General features: G+C 32.7%; 3 protein-coding genes and 1 long non-coding RNA gene across 6 annotated transcripts; 2 read left to right on the forward strand and 2 right to left on the reverse strand.

The window, feature by feature from the left end:
- Nucleotides 1-228: 228 nt before the first annotated feature.
- On the reverse strand, nt 229-2,970 carry LOC106635871 (Acid phosphatase 1). 2 transcript variants are annotated; one of them, XM_014348056.2, is made up of 7 exons: nt 2,596-2,970; nt 1,735-1,833; nt 1,221-1,640; nt 1,022-1,145; nt 749-960; nt 496-676; nt 229-413 (listed from the first exon to the last, which is right to left on the reverse strand). In XM_014348056.2, exons 1-7 carry the CDS (start codon nt 2,713-2,715, stop codon nt 292-294), a joined length of 1,278 nt encoding a protein of 425 aa, XP_014203542.2. In that variant the 5' UTR covers nt 2,716-2,970; the 3' UTR covers nt 229-291. The 2 variants fall into 2 exon arrangements, with proteins under 2 accessions (XP_014203542.2, XP_089449603.1); XM_089593477.1 differs by lacking the exon at nt 2,596-2,970 and having other exon boundaries at nt 1,221-1,636; nt 1,735-1,794.
- A 3,947-nt stretch (nt 2,971-6,917) lies between these two features.
- On the reverse strand, nt 6,918-11,314 carry LOC106635754 (uncharacterized). Its single transcript, XM_089592525.1, has 4 exons — nt 8,914-11,314; nt 8,320-8,662; nt 7,655-8,028; nt 6,918-7,537 (listed from the first exon to the last, which is right to left on the reverse strand). Exons 1-4 carry the CDS (start codon nt 11,312-11,314, stop codon nt 6,918-6,920), a joined length of 3,738 nt encoding a protein of 1,245 aa, XP_089448651.1.
- A 2,965-nt stretch (nt 11,315-14,279) lies between these two features.
- Nucleotides 14,280-15,075, forward strand: LOC149374521 (uncharacterized). Its single transcript, XM_089592526.1, has 3 exons — nt 14,280-14,636; nt 14,705-14,782; nt 15,016-15,075. Exons 1-3 carry the CDS (start codon nt 14,280-14,282, stop codon nt 15,073-15,075), a joined length of 495 nt encoding a protein of 164 aa, XP_089448652.1.
- A 1,352-nt stretch (nt 15,076-16,427) lies between these two features.
- LOC149374522 (uncharacterized) lies at nt 16,428-20,612 on the forward strand. Of its 2 annotated transcripts, none has more exons than XR_016293083.1 (6): nt 16,428-16,788; nt 16,920-16,967; nt 17,062-17,178; nt 18,933-19,079; nt 19,182-19,408; nt 19,486-20,612. It is a non-coding gene; the product is annotated as an uncharacterized LOC149374522 (long non-coding RNA). The 2 variants fall into 2 exon arrangements; XR_016293082.1 differs by having other exon boundaries at nt 16,429-16,788; nt 16,939-16,967.
- The last annotated feature ends 478 nt before the right edge of the window (nt 20,613-21,090 follow it).

Raw genomic sequence — 21,090 nt, forward strand, 5'->3', positions numbered from 1 at the left:
TATAAGAGTTGTATATTTAACAAATGTACCAACCTTTTTTTCATTATATCACATAAAAATTCTGCAATTTGTGTATATTGTAAGTTTGTAGCAAAAGCTTTTGATATCAGTCAACTTCTGAATAGCATTATTCTGAAGAACAATGAGACGATTCTCAGAAAGTTACAAATGCGTATCTTTAAATTTTTTAAATTAACTTGAATTAAATACAGTGGCTTTTTTTTTTTTTTTTTTTAGTAAAAAGTGTAAAGTAAAACTAGTAGTAAAAAAAAAGTCTTAAACAGTATACATCTAAGTTCCATCCGAATCTAAACGCGAATAATACTGAGCGTCTTTTTTTCGAGTCCATAAAACGAATAAAATGGTTATAAACGATAACAGAACCAACGTGAGAACTGAAATGCTCAACATTACTGTAAAAAATAGAGTCAAATCAAATTTTTTTTTTCTTCACATAAATGTATGGTACACATAAATACATTGAACGATGATTACCAATAAGTGCGTCTTTGTCAACATTGAATTGATATTCTTTGAAGCCCATTAAACATTCCCTCTCCCAGTTTGTAGGCACGACATCTTTTGTTAATTTAATAAATTGATGTAGTGGACAAGCAGGAATACATCCAGGAAGAGTCATTACTTTAGCATCTTCGGTTGAATTTTTGTAAGAAACCTGGAAGTATCATTGAATTGAAAAACTCTGTGTATCTCTGAATGATCTTTTAATTAAAAGTACGTTTTATACCGTAACAAAGTATTCCATTCGAGCATCAACTCGCAATTCTATAAGTATTGTTGCAGCATATGGAGGACAATGAGGTTCAAATACACCAAGCGTGTTTAACATATTTGCTACAGTCTCATCATGAGCACTGAATATCCATAATTTTCTGTCAGGGGTCAAAGCATTTTTCGACTTTAACACCATGTTTTTAATCATCTCTTTCAACAGCGGACCTATTGAGAACAAATATTTATCACATCTAAAGCAACGGAAGAAAAAATTGTTTTGAGTTACCTGACTTGAGTCTTTTGAGAATTTGATTATAAGTTTCGATTTCAAAGGATTTAACTGCTAATGGTTCCATTTTATCTGGATATACTGAAGCGGTCCATTTTGGTAAAGTTTTATTGTAAATTTCCTAAAATAGAAAAGGAGCTTAATATTTTGTTGTAATTTAATTTGTAGAAAAAAATTCAAATTGACAACTTTTTACTTCAATGAATAAAGTGTTGTATAGAAACAGAAGGGTTTCCAATGAATTTATACTACTACCGGACATTTTACTGAGATATTTGTACAACTCTTGATTTTTTTTATTTATTTCAACCATTTCTGGAGACTTGTTTACATTTTCCAGTTCATAGTTGTACCGTTCGCAATACTTATTTCCAGATAACATATCCTCTTCTACTGGAGTGGTATGTACCGGTATTGGCATCCATCTCTTGATATCCCACTCTTGATTGCCAAAAGGTGGGTAAAGACCAGCTAAATTAGATTCAGCTGACATCAAAGTTCTATCTACATCTGTGCTCCTTACATAGATATCGTATACAGAATAAATCTTGGGGATCAAGTGATTGTAGCGTTGTCTTAGCCACATGCCTAACTGCAACTGCTGATGTTTTCCTAACTTTAGGGTAAACGATGGAATAAAATGAACAATAACTAAATTAGTAAAATTGTTTAAAGGCAATTTCAATGAACAACAAACAAGGTGTACTCACATTAGTTAACTGGCCAAAGGGCACAGGCCACAAGTTTTCATTTCGATAGGGATCGTTGGGATAGGATACGACTGGAGTTCTGTCACCATGTCTGAACATCTAGAAAATTGTTCAAAAACCTAGTCGGTACATATTTGGTTTCTTTTTGTGGCAAACACAATTATTCCGAGTAACAATACCAAGAACTCCAAACACCCATCTCTATTGTTACGTAAAAATGTATACATCAAATCAAAAATATGTATATTTTTAAAAAGCATATACGTAATATATTCTAGCAGTTATTTTTATTTTTCTCGGTTCTTGAAACAATACAAAGATAACTAAGTACACGTGTATTGATTTCAGGTGAACGTAATGCGAAAGATAAAAATCTGTAAAATAAAAATAAGAAACCTACTATCTTTCAGTGATCAGAGCCATTGACCTAGTTGCAAAAAAAAAAAAAAAAAAAAAAAGCTGTATAAACATGAAATACAATATCACACATGACGTGTACAGCCATATACACGTTACATTTTATTGAAGTAGTAACCTTATAGGGGTCATAAACAAGCTCTTTATCAATTCAAGTTCGTTTGAACGGTTCGTCATCAGCTGTGATTGTTCTTATCTCAAGAGCTTCGGAAATTGGAACTTATCTTAATGTGTTCACACAGTACTTACACATTGATTTGCAAAATATTGACAGAATCACGTTTGTTTACGAAAACTAAAGTTTCCTTAACAATACACTCAAGTTTTGAGAGACAAAGAAAACTCCGAAAATACTCATGCAATCAGTACAAAGTGTAATTGTTTAAGAGTCGAAAAATAAATAGACATTTTGGTACTCAGAATTGTCTTCTCTTTATTACTTACGATGTTCGCAAAGACAACTTTGCCCAGCGCATCGTCGGTTTCCTGGTCAGGACTATCATCGCAGAAACAGCAAGCGATGCTCAAAAAGAGGAGAAACAAGGGAAACGAATTGAAAATCATTTTGTTGTGTCTTTAACTACAAGTATGTTACTCTCGAAGGTCCTCTCCTCTCTTTGCAGGATCCTGCACAGATGGTCAATTCCTGGAGCTGACAAGATGTGTAGAAAGCGAGAAAAACTGTTTTCCCGTCAGGGAGTCATGAGCAACTGCTACAAATATCGAGGTGTCGAGTGAAGTCTGCGAGGAAATCCTCTTGGAATCATCAGTGTTATAATATGATAAGTACAGCAATTTAACAGTCAACACAGCTGCTGTATATATTATAATATATATATATATACACTGCAGTCACCTCGACTACTGTGCTTCTGCTGTTGTCTGCTAGGAGACTCTGAGAGAGACTCAGGCTGTATTCCGCAAATGCTGCCTTAAGTTATATATATATACGTATAGGTCGTGGTAACGCCGCATACTGCATAGTCTGGCGGTGCTATAGCGTCAACCTGTACTAACTGTCAGTGGGTTCCGCATGTCAACAAACTTCGATATTGTTTGCTGTTTTCACTCCCATGACACCCGATATTTCGGAGTTTGTTGATGCGTTTTTATGCGTATATACCAGCGTTGGGTTAGGCGGATTCAATATCGGAACTTTTTCCCTAGATCGTATATATAGCTATACGATCTAGGGAGAATGTTCCGTCGAGCAGACAGCACAGCAGTGAAGGGGCATTGCCAAAGACGCGTGAAAATTAAAAATTGTAATATTAATAACACAAGTGCCTATCACCCAATGACCCGGGGCGCTAACTGGCCACTCTGTTAAATAAATAATTTTTAATAACACAAGCGCCTATCACTCAATGACCCGGGGCGCTAACTGGCCACTCTTTTAAATAAATAATTGTTAAAATAACACAAGCGCCTATCACCTCATGACACGGGGCGCTTACTGGTCACTCTGTTAAATAAATAATTATTAAAATAACACAAATCTTGGTATGTACGTATTATATAAATTAATTGTTTATTTAAACTATAAAGTTAAAGGGCTGTGCTTCCATGAGTTAATGGTAAAAGGTCCAAAGTATTGTTATTTTGTAAATATGGTAGATTTTATATGCCATATAAGATGAGTGGAATATTTATTTACTTGTAGAGATCGATTTACAGGTAAAAAATACATTGTAAACTTGCCGCAAGTAACATAGAAAATGTCAACTATTTATCGTCTATTTATAAGATTATTTGCGGCTGGTTTATAATTATTAAAGTGACTTAACTGTAAATAGCAATAATTATTGGGATCAGCGCCATCTAGCGGTCTTTATTTTTTGGCTAAAAGTGGCTCCTAAAATTCTCAATCAGAGCAATTTGGATTAGAGCTATTTAATTAATTATAAACCAGCCGCAACTCATGATGAAGCTATAGAATAAAAAAATAACGATACATGTGTTTTTGGCGGCAAGTTAACAATTTATCTTATGCTTAAAAATTTATCTTCAAAAGTACAAACACATAGGAGGTCGATTTTTGGTAGAAAATAGATTGTTAACTTGCCGCCAAAAACACATGTATTGTTATTTTTTCATTTTATAGCATTACTATAAGTTGCGGCTGGTTTATAATTGACTAAATGGCTCTAATCCAAATTGCTCTGATTGAGAATTTTAGGAGCCACCAATGGCCAAAAAATCAAGACCGCTAGATGGCGCTGATACAAATAACTATTGCTATTTACAGCAAAGTCACTTTGATTATTATAAACCAGCCGCAACTAATCTTATAGATAGATTATAATAAGTTAACGAGGTTCGTGCTGTTTGCGGCAAGTTTACAATATGTCTTTTACCTGTAAATGGACCCTAAAAAGTACAAATATTCCACTTATCTTATACGGCTTATAAAATCTACCATATTTACAAAATTACAATACTTTGGACCTTTTACCATTAACTCATGGAAGCACAGCCCTTTAACTTTATAGTTTAAATAAACAATCAATTTATATAATATGTACATACCAAGATTTGTTACAGAAATCTTGAACAACGATTAAATAGATACGTAAAGTAATAAGTCCAAAAGAGACAACTAAAGAAAAAAAGTTTAAAAAAGAAGTTCAGTTACACAGGAAGAGTCTCCTAAAAATGGAGCATTGGATCTCACTTAATTTAAATTGCTTTACAATTTATCTTTTACCTAAAAATCGACTTCCAAAACTATCAATATTCTACTTATCTTATATGGCTCATAAAATCGACAATATTTATAAAATTACAATACTCTTGACCTTTTACCATTAACTAATGAAAGAAGAGCCCTTCAACTTTAGATTTCCAATAAACAGTTAACTTATATAATATGTACATAACAAAATTTGTGTTACAGAAATCGTAAATCACGATCAAATATACACGTAAATTAATCAGTCGAAAAGAGACAGCGGAAGAAAAAAGGTCTTAGGGAGCATCAGATCTCACTAATTGAAAAATACATTTATTACAGAGATGTAAATTTTAAGTGTTATAAGTAAACAAAGAACCCAACCTTCTCTCTGATCAAGTGAGATCCAATGCTCCATTCTTGTATGAGACTTTTCGTGTGACTGTGCTTCTTTTTCAGGCCTTTTTTCATCGGTTGTCTCTTTAATGGACTGATTAATTTGTGCTTACATGATTTAATGGTCAAAGGTCAAGAGTATTGTAATTTTGCAAATATTGTCGATTTTATGAGCCATATAAGATATGTAGAATATTGATGTAGAAACTTGCCGCAAGTAGCATAAAAAATGTCAACTATTTATCGTCTATTTATGAGATTATTTGCGGCTGGTTTATAACTACTAAAGTGACTTTACTGTAAGTAGCAATAATTATTTTGGATCAGCGCCATCTAGCGGTCTTTATTTTTTGGCCATTGGTGGCTCCTAAAATTCTCAATCAGAGCAATTTGGATTAGAGCCATTTAGTCACTTATAAACCAGCCGCAACTCATGGTAATGCTATAAAATGAAAAAATAACAATACATGTGTTTTTGGCGGCAAGTTAACAATCTATTTTCTACCAAAAATCGACCTCCTATGTGTTTGTACTTTTGAAGATAAATTTTTAAGCATAAGATAAATTGTTAACTTGCCGCCAAAAACACATATATCGTTATTTTTTTATTCTATAGCTTTATCATGAGTTGCGGCTGGTTTATAATTAATTAAATAGCTCTAATCCAAATTGCTCTGATTGAGAATTTTAGGAGCCACCAATGGCCAAAAAATCAAGACCGCTAGATGGCGCTGATACAAATAACTATTGCTATTTACAGTAAAGTCTTTTTATCACGTATAAACCAGCCGCAACTAATTTAATAAATAGAAAATTATAAGTTGACATTGTTTGTGCTGTTTGCGGCAAGTTTACAAATTATCTTCTACCCGAAAATCGACCTCCAAAAGTATAGATACTTGCATAGTTTCATAAAATCGACCTTATGGCACTACTTAGTAGTGATTATACTATAATTACTACACATAAGTTCACGTATATCTTACACCGCGCTCTCTTTACCAGAATGATAAAAATTGCTGTAATATGTCTATGTTACTTTTATTACTGCCAATAATACTTCTCATAATACTAATATTTGATCTACTTATAATTGAACTACTAAATAATACTAATACAATCTTGTTTCAAATTATTTGAAATATATAATCATTCATTATAAATATGAACACAATCAGAAATGTATTAAAAAAACCACTTATTTTTGTTCATCAATTTATTCATATATTACTATACATGTACGAAATGTATAACAATGTCAATAAAATGTGATATTTTTTTTCACAGCAGAAAAAAATTACACTTGTTAAATTATTTACATTTAAACTACTTACACCATATCTACTACTAATTTTTTTTTCTAGACAATTCACTGTTTTACAAATACTCGCATAACAAATGGACTTTACATTTATTAAATAAACAATTTTCACATCTAAAATAGAATATTTTTAATATTCTTGACTCTTTCACTTTAATAGCTGTAGATATTATCAAAGTATTTTAGAATACATTTTTTAAAATGGTAAAAAACGTTGTTTAATAATTTTAGTGAAGAAAAACAATTAATTGTATAAAAAAAGTTTTGAACTTTTCACAAATTACTGATATTACAAAATAAAAGTAGTGATACTTTAAAACTTATAAAAAATAAAAAAATGTATGAAACAATTTTTACTTTACTCTAAAAAGTAAATGATTATTTCATTTTACTAGCACATATCAAATTTTTCCAATCTTCTTCATTTAATTGAGCAAGAATAGATTTCATACACTTCTCAGTCAGGTACGGATTTACAAGATTCAACATAGCTTGGGTCACAGGTTCAAGTTGCTTCAATTTTTGCAAAATTTTCCTGTGCTGCAGTTTGAACAGTGGTGACCACATTGGAAATTGTTTGTGTAAAATTTCATATTCCAGACATTTGAGTATTAGTTGACGCTCATTATAAGTTTTTTGAATGAAAGTCATGACTACTTTTTCTGTTAGAAGGTAACGTACGGTATGAAATGAGCTAACTTTTATGTTCATTTTTTCCAACATTCCCTCATATATGGCTCTCTTACATATAAGGGCGTTTGTCTTATAACACTTTTCATTTAGAGGATGAAGATATAAGCCAGCAGCTTTAATTTTGTCCACGTAGTTATGAAATAGTTCACATACTTCTTCTGGCACATAGTTGCCAACTTTGAAACAATACATGTATGGGGTTTCTCCATTGATATCAATAACATTTATATCTGCACCTATCAATAAAAGCGACTCTATTTTTTTAGGCTTTGACGAAAGCACCGAGTAATGAAGAGGCGTTCTTCCTATTGGAATAAAATAAAGATCACATAAAATATTTTAAACTTTTTATAGAAAATCGTTATTTAAACTTTACGTTAGGTACTATTAGATCTTTTAATTTATTAAAAGTAACAGTTTACCGTGTTTGTCTTGAAGATCGAGTTCACATCCATTTATTAACAACAACTCGACATTACGGATAAATTCAGTTGTTTTTATTTCCGTGTAATCATACTCGAAAGGCAAAACAAGATGGTGAATGACATTGCGACGATTGCCATCAACATTGGCTAATTTTGGAATATTTTCAACAGCTTGTTTAAGAGTGGAGCCTGAAAGATATTGGAATATCCTTTTCAAAAGACGAAACTTGGTAGAAAATTCTATATTTCTCGCAGCTCCTCGTCTCAAAAGGTTCAATAAATCAGTACTCGTAGCGGTTTTATTTTCAAGAAATACGTCCATGATTGACTGTCCAAATGAGTTCTTCATACTAAGATCAACTTCGTATCCACTGCAACAGGAAAAAAGAAGAAAAAAGCAACATTAATTCACAAAGTATTTTACACAGAACTTTAGTTCTTCTTTTAGAATAATCTGCTAATAAAATTAGTTCACGAAAATTTAAATATTTAACAATATAAATGGAATTTTTCATTATTTTTTGAAAGTAAACTAGTTATTAAATTGTTACCAATTGATTAATATGTACAAATGTTTTTCAAAATTTAACGTAATTTTGCATATATTGTTATCATTATTATTATCGAACAGATAAATATGATATGGTCTATCATTGACATACCTGGTAAATGTTTCAATCGAGCTTAAACACTTGAGAACAGCTAAAAATATGGGATTATGGCCATTTGAGTTTTCAAGATAAAAGTTAGCACCGTATCTCGACAAAATTTCTATCACATTTTTTCTGCCATGCTCCACCGCAAAATGTAGCGGAGTAAAACCAGCATCAGAGGAAGAAAAGTAATCTTTGGGCAAATTAATATCGGCACCATACTGTAAAAACTTTTGAATGATACTAATGTCATTTCCCATACAGCTAACATGGAAAGCTGAAAGTCCTTCAACGTTGACAAAGAGATACTGATTTTGTAACGGATGAGACATCTTTTGACGTTTGGCCAATCCTATATATAAATAGTGTTCAAATAATTAGTAAAAAAATACTCAAGAAATAACGTAATTCTAAAAATAATACATTGTTTATAGACAATTACACTAAAAATAATAAATGTAGAAATATGAAAGCAAAAGAAGCAATAACGAGTAAAATGAGTGCACCATGTAATATAAAAATTGCTGTTAAGAACGTAAGAATCAAAAATATGTAGAAAGACGTAAGAAAAATGAAAAATTAAAGTTCTTAGAGATACGTTACCATGTAGACCTTGGTCGATTTGAATAGAATATTCATATTTTTTCAAGTAGTATTCAAGCAATAATTTGACTGCGTGATCATTCTCTGGGTATCCATTCCTTATTAGAACGTTGAGCGGAGTATAATTGGCCCATAACGGTGAGTTTTGATTCATTCGACTGTGAATATCTTCTCCATAATCCAGTAAACTCTTTATAAAAATAACGTCATCCAGGGCACATGCGACATGTAATCGCGTCAAGCCAGTGCTATCGTCAATCCATGTGCTCTTGTGGTCGAATTCCATAGCTAAATATTTGATTAGTGGTTGACTACTTGACATCAGTAGGGCGACATGTAGGGGATTCATGCCTTTGGCATTTTTTGCTTCTATGCTTGCACCATGCTTTAAGAGCAAGCTGACTATCGTCTCAGACGATGCTTTGACAGCCAAATGAAGCGGTGTGTCTCCTATGCATATGGATTCGGGGAGAGTTTTTGTGTACCTCATTAAATCACTGTTTAATGGTTCGTTGATATTAGCTGTAAGGGATAGCAGTTTTTCGACTGCTGTCAAATTATCAGCATAACAGGCAATATGTAGATAAGACAGTCCTCCTGGTGCTACAAGATTTCTTGTAGGTTCTTTATTTGGAAACCATAGTAGTGATTTGAACTTGTCAAATTTCTCACTCACGAATGCTCGGTGCACCCAAGTGAAGCCATTAGCGTCAACGATATTGGGATCAGCACCATGATTAATGAGCACTTTGATGAATCCTTTTGCCTCTGTAGTTACTGCAATGTGAAGAGCTGTCGAGCCAGGAGGTATTGTTGCTTCGCTCATTCTATTCAGGCTCAGAATGAATTGCAAAGATGAATCCGCTTGTGTGGGTAGATTGGGATCTTGACCATGGGCCAAAAACAGTTTAGGTATGGTCATACTATTGGCCGTGCAAGATATGTGAAAGTGAGATAAACTGTTATTATCCACTGGATTGACAGCAACATTGCCGTGGTATGCCAGAATGTCAGTGACGCATCTTTTTCTGTTCATACGAAATGCAAGATGTAGAGCAGTCATGCTGTTAGCGTCTTGAATAGTGATGTCGGCACCGTATTTCAAACACATGCCGATTCTAAATCTGTCCATGCCTGGTGAAAATATCACGGCCAAATGCAGGTATGTAAAACCTGGCCAAAAACATGAATTCATGAGAATAGCATTATTCACATTCACAGTTTTCAGGTACTCTTCCAACTTTGACACGGAGTCAAAGTTAGCCAAAACATCAGATAAAAATTCGTTATTTTGAAATCTAACAGATTTCAGTTGGTTCTGGGTTTGTAAAATGACACCTATATCGGAAGGCCTAAACCTTTTAAGACACAAATCAAATGGAGTAACACCATATGTATCTTTGGCCAGAAGATCGGCTCCTCTTTCTAAGAGTAGCATCACTGTTTGGAAATTGCAATTGGCAGCAAAGTGTAGTGCTGTATAGCCAGGACATATTGGAGAGTCAAAATTTACAGTTAAAGTAAGATCAATGCCATTCATAAAAAAAATTTCCCACTCTTCAGCCTTAAAGCTGTGTTTCTTCATACAGTATATATGAAATAGAGACAAGCCAACACAATCTGACAGGTTTATGCTATTTTCAACAGGGCTTAATAAATTTAGTATATTTTCGTTGCCCACGAGTTTCTTGTCACACAATTTTCCAGTTAACGCAGTATCATTGATATGCTTTTCTATGATTAGATGCATAGGACTCATTCCTTTGGCATTTAAGCGATAAGGGTCAGCACCATGTTGCAAAAGTAATTGAACCATTTTTTTGTCTTCATTACCCATTGCCAAGTGTAAAAGCGTGTACCCAGGGTAGATGGGCGAATCAGCATTAATAGCTTCATTGATTGGTTCACCAGCTTTTAAAAAAAACTCCACAAGGTCAAAATTGTTCGACACACACGCAATGTGCAAGTGAGATATTCCATTAGGACAACGTGGATTCACCACAATATTAAAATTAAGGTGAGCAGATAGTAAAATATTTAAGGTATTCTTGTTGTCTCCCAACATTTTCGATGTTTTGTGTATTTCGAAAGCTAAACGCAATGGAGTAAAGCCGTTGCGGTTTTGGCACATGAAATTAGCACCTTGAGTAATAAGCAGCTTCAAAATGGGATTACGATCCTTGGCTTTTAGAATCATTACAGCAAAGTGTAATGCTGTATTACCTGAATATTGGTCTGCAGGATGCTGATTTTGATAATTGAATGGCAAAGTATAGTTTACATCCAAGCCAGTCTTGAGAAACGTCTTTACATCATTTACAGATACATTTTCAGCAGAAAATTTATGTTTTAATTGCGCCAGTTTGGAATAATTTCTATCCATATCTAATAGGCACGTCATAGTGTAGGAAGTTATTAACTAATGTCGAATGTCTTTAAAAATGTTTACACATCTGAAAAGCAATGTATAATAAACATTTATATAGAAAAAAAAAAAAAAAAAAATTATAAAACCGAATCATGGGCTTAATTTAATTAAAATTAGTAGGTATATTGCAAATTCTTAGTTTTATTTATCAAAGAATAAAAGGTCACCATAAAATACAGTTCTCAACGTAAACTTGTCAAATACAGTTTGGTATGAGAGAAATCAATGAGTACTCGAGGGGTTATTTGTAATGTTAACTAGAGTGAGTATTTTCTCAGTATATCTTGCATATACTTTTTTTGTACATCTATGTTCATGCATTCACCTTTAAAATCGAGCACGACTGAAAGTTTGACTTTAGTACTTATAAGTACGTCATGTAAAAGGACTTCGCCCTTTAATTTTGAAAAAACTTACCCACAATTCTCGAGATCCTGTTTTTCTTAGTGTCTCATACCTTCAGTATGTATGGAAATTCATGGATATTTACACCAACAGAGTCAAATATGGACCATTTATCATCATCTGATTTCGTGAAAGACAAAACATTTATGTAACAACAGCTGAGTACACCCAACAACTACGTTGCTTCAAAGAATGGGCTACGTATACTTACTTATGCAACAATGCCAGCATTCGACGTTAAACGAACGAACGAATTTTCCACAGTAATCGCATGTTCAATCTTGGTTATTTACAACTAATTTATCAGCCAGCTGATTCTTTAAAAAAAATAAAATCAGAAACATCGAGTTAGTAGGTAAGGGTAATTAAGTATTTGTTATTATTTGTGTTACTCGAAATAGAACGATTTCACGATACTTACTTACGCGTTTTTTATTGAACATGTGTGAATGCGTATAATGGCGGGAGTTAGTGAATCTGAATAACAATGGTGCACAGAAACTATATATGTATACATGTCACGGCCGGTAAAATGCGTAAGTGAGACGCAACGGAGTATAGTGTGGGTGAGCAAATATCCAAACCAAACTACAATTATTCGCCAATACCTACCAACTTTATTATTGTTGAGTTAAAAGGCAAAAAATTAGCTCTTTCCATTAAAATAGAATATAACATTTTTTTTGGCTCTAATTACGAAAAAAGCTAAATAAATTGCGAAACTGGATAACCTCTAAGTTAGGATGGAGAATGCGTTCATAGTAGACCAAGAGCTGAGGCCGAAGGATGGTAAAAATTTTAACCAGCCGCCACTCTCACCAGAATTGAGGAACCTTATGATTCGCGGAGATCCTAAATATTTTGGTCATATTTCATAGTGGTGAAGAGTTATGTGGTAATTATAGTAGTGCCGAATGGTCTTTTTTTTTTTTTATTGACTAGCCGCAATTTACACGAATTGATAGAAAATAAAAAGTTGTCACCAGGAAGTGCCATTTTCGACAAGGTTAGAATGCATCTTGTACCCAAAAATCGATTTTCCAAAATACAGACTCCCTACCCGATCTTATCTATAATACTCATCTAAGGTAATAGATAAGGTATTCTAGATAACATAGATAAGAATACAATATCTATATTTTTGGAGGTCGATTTTCGGGTACAAGATGCATTCTAATCTTGCCGCAAATGGCACTTACAGTAGACAACTTTTTATTTTCTATCTATTGGTGTAAGTTGCGGGGCTAGTCAATAAAAAAAAAAGAAAAAAAAAGACCATTCGGCACTACTATAATTACCACATAACTCTTCACCACTATAAAATATGACCGAAATATTTCGGATCTCCACGAATCATAAGGTTCCTCAATTCTGGTAAGAGTGGCGGCTGGTTAAAATTTTTACCATCCTTCGGCCTCAGTTCTTGGTCTATAGTTTCATATAAAATATACGTATATACGCGGAATATAGGAACGTGCAAATGCAGAATCAGAAAAAAGCCCATAATTAAGCCACCGTAGAGAAGTTCTTTTCTAATACGCTTGTAAATTATACGTTAAAATATCGATGATTTTATCAAGGACACGCACATTTAATTATTGTAATACGCATACTTGCAGGTACAAAAATTTTATTGCACGATAAAATCATTTTTAATCACCTGAGTACAAATGATATCATTTATTCATTGTACAAGATTTTACGTAAAAAAGTTGACATTCGGCTCTAATATCAGTTGCACCAAGTACTACTCATCTTGCAAAAAATACGCGGACAAAGTAATAGTTTCTTTTTTTTTTTTTTTTTTTTTTTTTGCGAAAATTCGAGTACTATTAAAAAAAGGTCACGTCAATAAATCAGTAGGCTTGCTTGTAAACTATATCAAACAATGAACTTCAGTGTACAACAAAATACGGCAAATAAAGTTATTTCCATCAAAATTATTTACTTTGTTTTCAAAATTTTCGGACTTGGTACTATTAAGTTAAATATCATTAAAGAAACAAACAACAACAAATTTGAATTACACTTCACACAATCCTGGAAAACTGCAATTTACAATTTACTACTACTGAGTTATATTTTAATAGCTAACTGTGTAATACTCTCGGATGCGTTTGAAATTGCCGATTACAAAGTTGCGCACGAAAAAGTTATCGATGTGTCATTAAACGTAACTTACGTTTTCAATGCCGTTATTGTCATTACGAGGTTTGTCGTTGGCAGGAAAAAATTAGCAGAGATCGCCAACAAAATCGTCGAGTTGTACAAAATTTCCAAGTCAATCAATCCCAAAGCGTACGATGATATTAAATTATTTCGTCAAATCATCAAAATCGTCGTTGCAAATACTTTGCCATGTATTTTTCTGTTCTCCACACATCAAGTGAAAAACAATCACTGCAAAGTTATTCTATTTTACGTAAACGTTATTTTCTGTTCTCTCGTGATAATTAATGCTCTACTGCAATACAGCGTCATGTTAACCATGATAAAAAATTTGTTTCGATTCATAAATACGAATTTTCTTCACATGTCGAAGCAACAAGGATACGCGTTGGCGATTCGGGTCATTCGAAACAAAGCGGACAGTAATAATTGCAGGAAAACGTTATTGAGTAAAATTTCACGACTGCACTATCTGCACTTGTCGGTTTGCGAGGTTTCCGAGAACTTGTCGAATTTCTACGCCCAACCCATGATGTTGTGTCTTTTGAGCGTCTACATCTCGATCATACATGCTGCTTATTTCGCTGTAAGTCCGTTCGTAGTGTCGAAAATTCAAGCCAACGTACCGATAATCAAACATTTGCACTATTTGGGCTCACTCCTGCACGTTGTCATCAACACGGTGACCTTGACAAAATCTGTAACGGCTGTGATTTCAGAGGTATGTATAACATAATATATATCCTTACATATTTTTACTTTATAAACATCAACTCTTTTTTTTCACAGAGTAAAGCAAGTGGCAAAATCGTTAATAAGTGGTTGGCTGACCTGTTAGATCCTCGTGATCAGCCAACAGCTGATAAGGTAAAATATTTATTCATGTAATGAAAAATTTTTAAATATTAATTTTACGTTGTATTTACATATGTGTGTCAGTTGAGAAACTTTTTGAATTATTTGTTACATCAGAATTTGAAATTTTCAATTTATGGGCTTTTTACCGTTGACAACTCTCTTTTGATGGCTGTACGTAATTAACTTTTAACCATCAATAACTTTTTTTTTTACCTAATATATTATAATCTAAATGATTTCAGATTGCAGGATCTGTGACGACATACTTGGTTATACTTATTCAGTTTCAAATGAGCGAATAAAAAACAAATATGAAAATAAATTTTTTATACCACTTCAAACCATTAATCTATTTAATTATGTTATTTATTCAATAAATATTGTACGAGCTTTTATCTAATGGGACCAAATATTTACGAATACACACGTACACGATTTCAATTTGTATTTAACTTCCTGGATCATTAAAAATGTAACTCTGTACCTCAAAATAAAGTGTATTTCTAGTCAAGTACGGAAATTAATAAACATTTTTTTTTATGTCATGAATTTGTAAAAATAATATTTGCACAGTTAATAAATTCATGCTTCAAGATTTCCAAACGTATACCACTAAAATTTGTGTAACTGACCGATGTTGTATGAAAATGAAAATAAATTTACATTAAATAATCAGAAAATTTCACAAAAAAGAAAGTAGGTGAAGCAATGATGTATAAATTGGTAGGTTCATTAAGGCTCAAAATTTAATCCTATTTCTAAAAAAAATCGTAAGTATGTTTCAATGAAAATTTTTGTCCAGGGTGGGATGTGAACCCCGGCTATCAAGATCTGTATGGCAGGCACGCTACCGATAGAGCCATTATGTGGTATTATACAATATTATTGTTAATTAACGGGTTGGAAACGCAACATATGTAATAGTATATATATAATCTTTATTACATAATATTTGTTTAAGTCTCTTTTGATTCGGTCCGGTTCTCTTAACAAAATACACCTGTTATTCTGTTTGGTTCGCTATATATATATAGGTATACTTTGCTAAGAGAACCGGACCGAACCGAAAGGGGTTTGAATAAACTTATAGTGAGCTGTAAGTGATGGCTCGCTGCACCTGAACTGCCCACCCGCCGACGATTCGCCTCATAAGTATACCCACCCGCCGACAGTGCCGACACCCGCCGACGATTCTCTCAGTTTTCCATCCGCCGACGGTTTGCGGCATCTGAGCTGCCCACCAGACGTCCGTCTCCGACGGCTATCCGAGAACCCGAGTCGAATGCGTCGGCATGTTAATCGTTCAACTTGCGTAAAAAATCGGCTGTTCTAAGCCACAGGAGTGAAAGAGACAGAGCTAATGACAGTTGACACCTCGGATTCGGATAGAGCGTCGAATGTCGATACAGCCGCTTAAGTATATGATACGCTCCCAAAAATTGAAGAACGTGTGTACGCCAATTATTATAGTGTTGGTATAAATACTGTAGAGTGTAAGTTTAGTGTAGTCGCCAGGTCGCCGCTGTCGGTGTTGCAGTTCAGCAGTTGTCCCGTCATTCTGAGTACCTAAGTAGGTACTACCTACTTATACGACTTACGACAACGGCCGTTTACTTCGGTCCTGTACCCCCCCCCCTCTTCCGTCGATGGCGTAGTACTTATAGATTTATACTATACTGCGACGATTGTGCAAGTGTGAACCCAGTGAATCTGCCAAGCGGCCGCAACCGCAACGCGCAAAACAAGCAGTTTAAACTGTTTAAAGTGTTAAGACCTGACTCATCCCTCTCGCAAATGTTTTGGCCCACTGGGAACTATAGACTTATAGATATACATGCATGTTGAGCGAGAGGAAGAGGGCAATTCTCATTTTTTCCAATCGTATACATCGTCATACGTGCACCTACATTTATTGGTCTTTGTTAGCTCTCGGCTCTCAGTTTCCGTCAGTTAAGCATCGAACGACGTACGTTCGAATTGAATGTCCGCATGATACAGAAGATTCGTAAAGACAGGTAAATATGTGCAGTTATCGAACGACTTATGGTTAAAAATATATACTTTATGGAGATTGATAATGTCTTTATTTGTAAAATTGCCTTTTTTTCATACATTTAAGTATAAAATATTTCAAATATATATTTAGAGTTCTGCTCTGATTGCAGCGCGGGTGTCTGGTACTTTTACAGAGGAAGTAAGTAGCGTATCAAGTATCAATCAGTTACACATTTGTGTATGTGTGTATATATTTCTCCATCGCCATTTTGCCAAATTTTCTGTTTCGAAAGTTCTGCTGTAAAAAACAAACCAGAGGATACCTGTACTTGAATTGAGCTGACAAGGATTTTCGTTGTACGTATATATAGCCATCAAAGAAGCCGTCAACAGCACATAGAGATAATTGGGTAAGTGCAAGAATTTTTTAGAATTATAGTTTAAGAATACGTCTGCTTGCATGACTTTTTTTGTCTCTTGCAGTTTACACCATACTTGTTTACTAATTTGTGCATAATCATTGCCTCAATTCATGCATATTCTCTCACACTTTTTTAAGTAGGCTCATAAATCGTATACCTTTCCATCTAAGTAACTTTAGTAGCTTCACACTTTTATCTTTATCATAGGAGATAGGTATATAAGACTAATGTCCGAGAGCCTTATGTACTCTTGTAGCTTTTAAAACAATTTTATGTCGATTCATATTGGGGGTATTATATAGTAATGATGCCTCAACTGAGTTCCAATAGAAATTTTATATTGGTCTGTGTTAGCGTGTATGTCCTGCTTATTTAAATTTTTATTCAAGTAAATGCTGAATTTAGAAACAGTGCCACCAATCATAAATGGCGACAAAGAGCTCCATGGGGCAAATCCCAATAATTTTAGCCCAAAAAATTAAATTTTTTTCATGCAAATGGGTCAAGTTCGTAGGACTATGTTTTTGTATGAGAAATAAATTTGAAAAACATGCCTGAAAGAAATTCATTCAGTAGCACGTGCTTAAATTATAATAATTAATATGCTTAATAGATAAAGATTTCAAAGCTTAAATTCATTAAACTTAGTTTATTAGACAAGTCTTTATATTTGCAAAAATGTAATGATAATTTATTTATCATAATGCATGAGTCCAAATTTAGGACTACAGTAAACTTTTTTTTTTAATGTAAATTTTGTAGCATAAGCAAATGCAAAGTGTGGCGTTAGGGTCAGGCTGTCAATATGTTTTTTGGTTTAATAAACTCATTGACTTTAATTAACTTTGATTACATAGGTACATCTTCTGGACATCTAAATAATCATTCACTGCATTGACCAGTACACTAATTCACTAATAAACAACAAGTTTCAGGGCTTTTTGGGAGATAAATATTATAAAATCACTTATCTAACTTGTCACACATTGTCTTTTACGTGTTTCATTAATCCAGTATTTGTAACGAACCTGTTGAAACGATTCTCAGAACTAACGAAATATATTTTTTAAGATGGTTAATTAATGCATCTCGTACTTCATGTTAACATCATTAACTCTTTCTACTAAAAAAAAAAAAAATAACATGTCTTATTCTTAAGCACACTGTTTTTTACTTAAACCGTTTTACGGCATGATGTCTGTATTGGTTGAATAATAATGTTTGAAGCTAATTTTTTAAATAAATAATAAGCTTCCTAGCAATTTTTCAAGTCATTGCTATAGCTTTATGTGTTCTCTACTAAAATAAAAAAATCTACTTATGTGTATGAGTACATGTATTTTAGGGGTTTGCACAAAACTTTCATGAGACCTAGAAGAACAACTTCAATGCACTATGAAGTAATTTAATGTTGTTGATATCAATAATAAAAAGTTGAGATAAAAGTTGTAATTTTAATAAAAATTATAATTTATGTGTCGTTACCAAAGTAGCACCATCAGGGCAGACTTTCGATACTAAATTATAAAAAAAAAAAAATATATTCGTGTTGTTTGAAACTATTTTTTCTGCAACTTATTATTTAATACGTTGAAAAAATAGTAAACTTGTTTTAATCATTAAAATTACAACTATTTTTTAAGCTACTTAGGCGTGTAAGTGCTTTTCCTAGGTGTCAAAAAAGTTCTACGCACAACCTCAATGTAATAATACAAGTTCAGCATATAAATATTTTTTTCTAGTGTTTATGAAATATGTATAGATCATCAATGTATTATTCATCAGAGTCAGACTTTCAGTCAGACTCTGAGTCAGACTATTTCAATTATACAGTGGTTTTTTTCGATTTAAAAACTTCTGGCCTCCGACCAGACAATGACATACTTCAAGTAAGTAAATTAATTTTTTAAAATAAAGTTTTTGTATTAACTTAAATTTTAATTTTATTAAAGGCTTTTAAAATATTTGAAGAACTTTTTTCTTTTCAATAGATTGCTGCTTGTACGAGATACGATAAGGTTAACAAGTTTAATGTGTATGTAAGGCCACGGTATCCCGTAAAAAATGTAGAATTTGGATTTTATACTACTAAAGGAGACTTGTATTTCAAAAATCAAAGACTTAACACAGTATCAATAGCGCGTGCTGTAAAGCTGTTTGTAAAGTATTTGCAGTCTTTAAATACTAGTGTTGTTTTAGTGGCACACCAAGGAATTCAGTAAGTATATAAATTAACACAAGTTTTACCCTAATGTATCGCATTACCGTTATGATAGCTTGATTATTAATTTTTAGATTCGATGCTCCCAGAATTCTGAGACAAGTATGGCGGTTTGACTTGTTAAACGAATTTGCAGCTGTAGTACATAGTTTTTCCGATTCTCTATCTATCACAAGACATCATCTGCCACAGCGTAGAAGAAATGGACAATGTTTCCAAGTAAAATCTTTGGCCATGGATCTTCTTTCAAACGGAAATGGATACGATACATGCAACGCCACTAGTACTAATGCAGCTTTAGTTAGAATTTTTAATGTTTTAGGAATTAAAGATTATTATATATTAAACAACTCTAAGAGAACGATGCACGTTTTTCATGACATGTAGATTCCGAGATGATGTATTATAATGAAAAAATACTTCATAAGTCGCAAAAACCCTAATTTTTTCTGATTACAGTTACATTTGTTTAAAAGTATTAGATTTTTAATTCAGAATATTTAAATATTCGATAAATCATAAAATATCCCTCATGACCTGGTTTATATTTTTTGTATTAATAATGGGGTTTCACCCAAAGTAAAAAGTTTTTCACTTGTAAAACTATACAAGTTTTCTAAGCTACAGCAACCATAATAAGTGTAGCATAACTATACCTCACGAGCGCATATTTTTATACATTCATAAAATGTTGATTGTTAAACATTAAGTAAAAGCCTTTTTTTTATACGATACCAAGTGGAAGGTAGTTACTTGGGTTATTGAAAATTCACTAGTAGGCACATTCTGTATGATCAAAGCTTGTATTTTGTAACGAGTAAACGTTTAATTGAGACCACTTATTTAAACTTTGCTGATTGCTGATGGCTTTCACATGATTATACAGAGATGACAGACAACTTTACCTTTTTTGTTAAATCTTTTTTAAGTTTTATGTATGTATTGATAACATGCTTTGCAAGAATTTTGACTACTAAATTCATGAGTAATAAGATTTTACTGCAAGAGTAGATCTGAAATAAAGATATACATTTTGGCGTACCCTCTCGCTTCTTGTCATCTTTAATATTTTCTTAACGAAATGTACTTATGTATCAAATTTATACAAACTTTGGTATCACAAAATATGCTGGTCTTATTTATGCATGTACTTATGCGTCTGATACTATTATATTGACTTTAATTTTTACATTTAGTCAATAGTTACCTCAAAATATTTTATTTTATTTTTCATTTTGGTACACGTTTTGTACTATTTTTTTTAGTGTAGCAAATTAATTGCTACTAAATTAATTGCTATTCGATGCTACGTTAGCTATTTTGTAATGATTTTTTTGACAACTTGAAAAATACACTGTATTTTTTCATAGTTTAATAATTTGTTAATGTATTTCACACAAAATTAAATAAATGAATAATTGATCTGTATATGTACGAGTAAAAATTATTTACAACATTGACGCAATATTACGACAAAAATATTTAATCATATAAATTTTGAAATATTTGAAATTCAAAAATAGGGCTTATCCTCAACTTAAATGCCCATTTATGCAAGTGTATATTCTAAACAATAACTCGATAAAAAGTGCGCAATTTAAAATGAGCAATGTAACTTTGATATTATAGTTTTCACATTTCGAGGATGAATAATCTATAATAATACACTAATATGCTAA

Source organism: Copidosoma floridanum, unplaced genomic scaffold (assembly GCF_036245765.1).
Source record: "Copidosoma floridanum isolate Cflo_tuat_1 unplaced genomic scaffold, Cflo_Japanese_pri ptg000019l, whole genome shotgun sequence".
Taxonomy (NCBI): Eukaryota; Metazoa; Arthropoda; class Insecta; order Hymenoptera; family Encyrtidae; genus Copidosoma; species Copidosoma floridanum.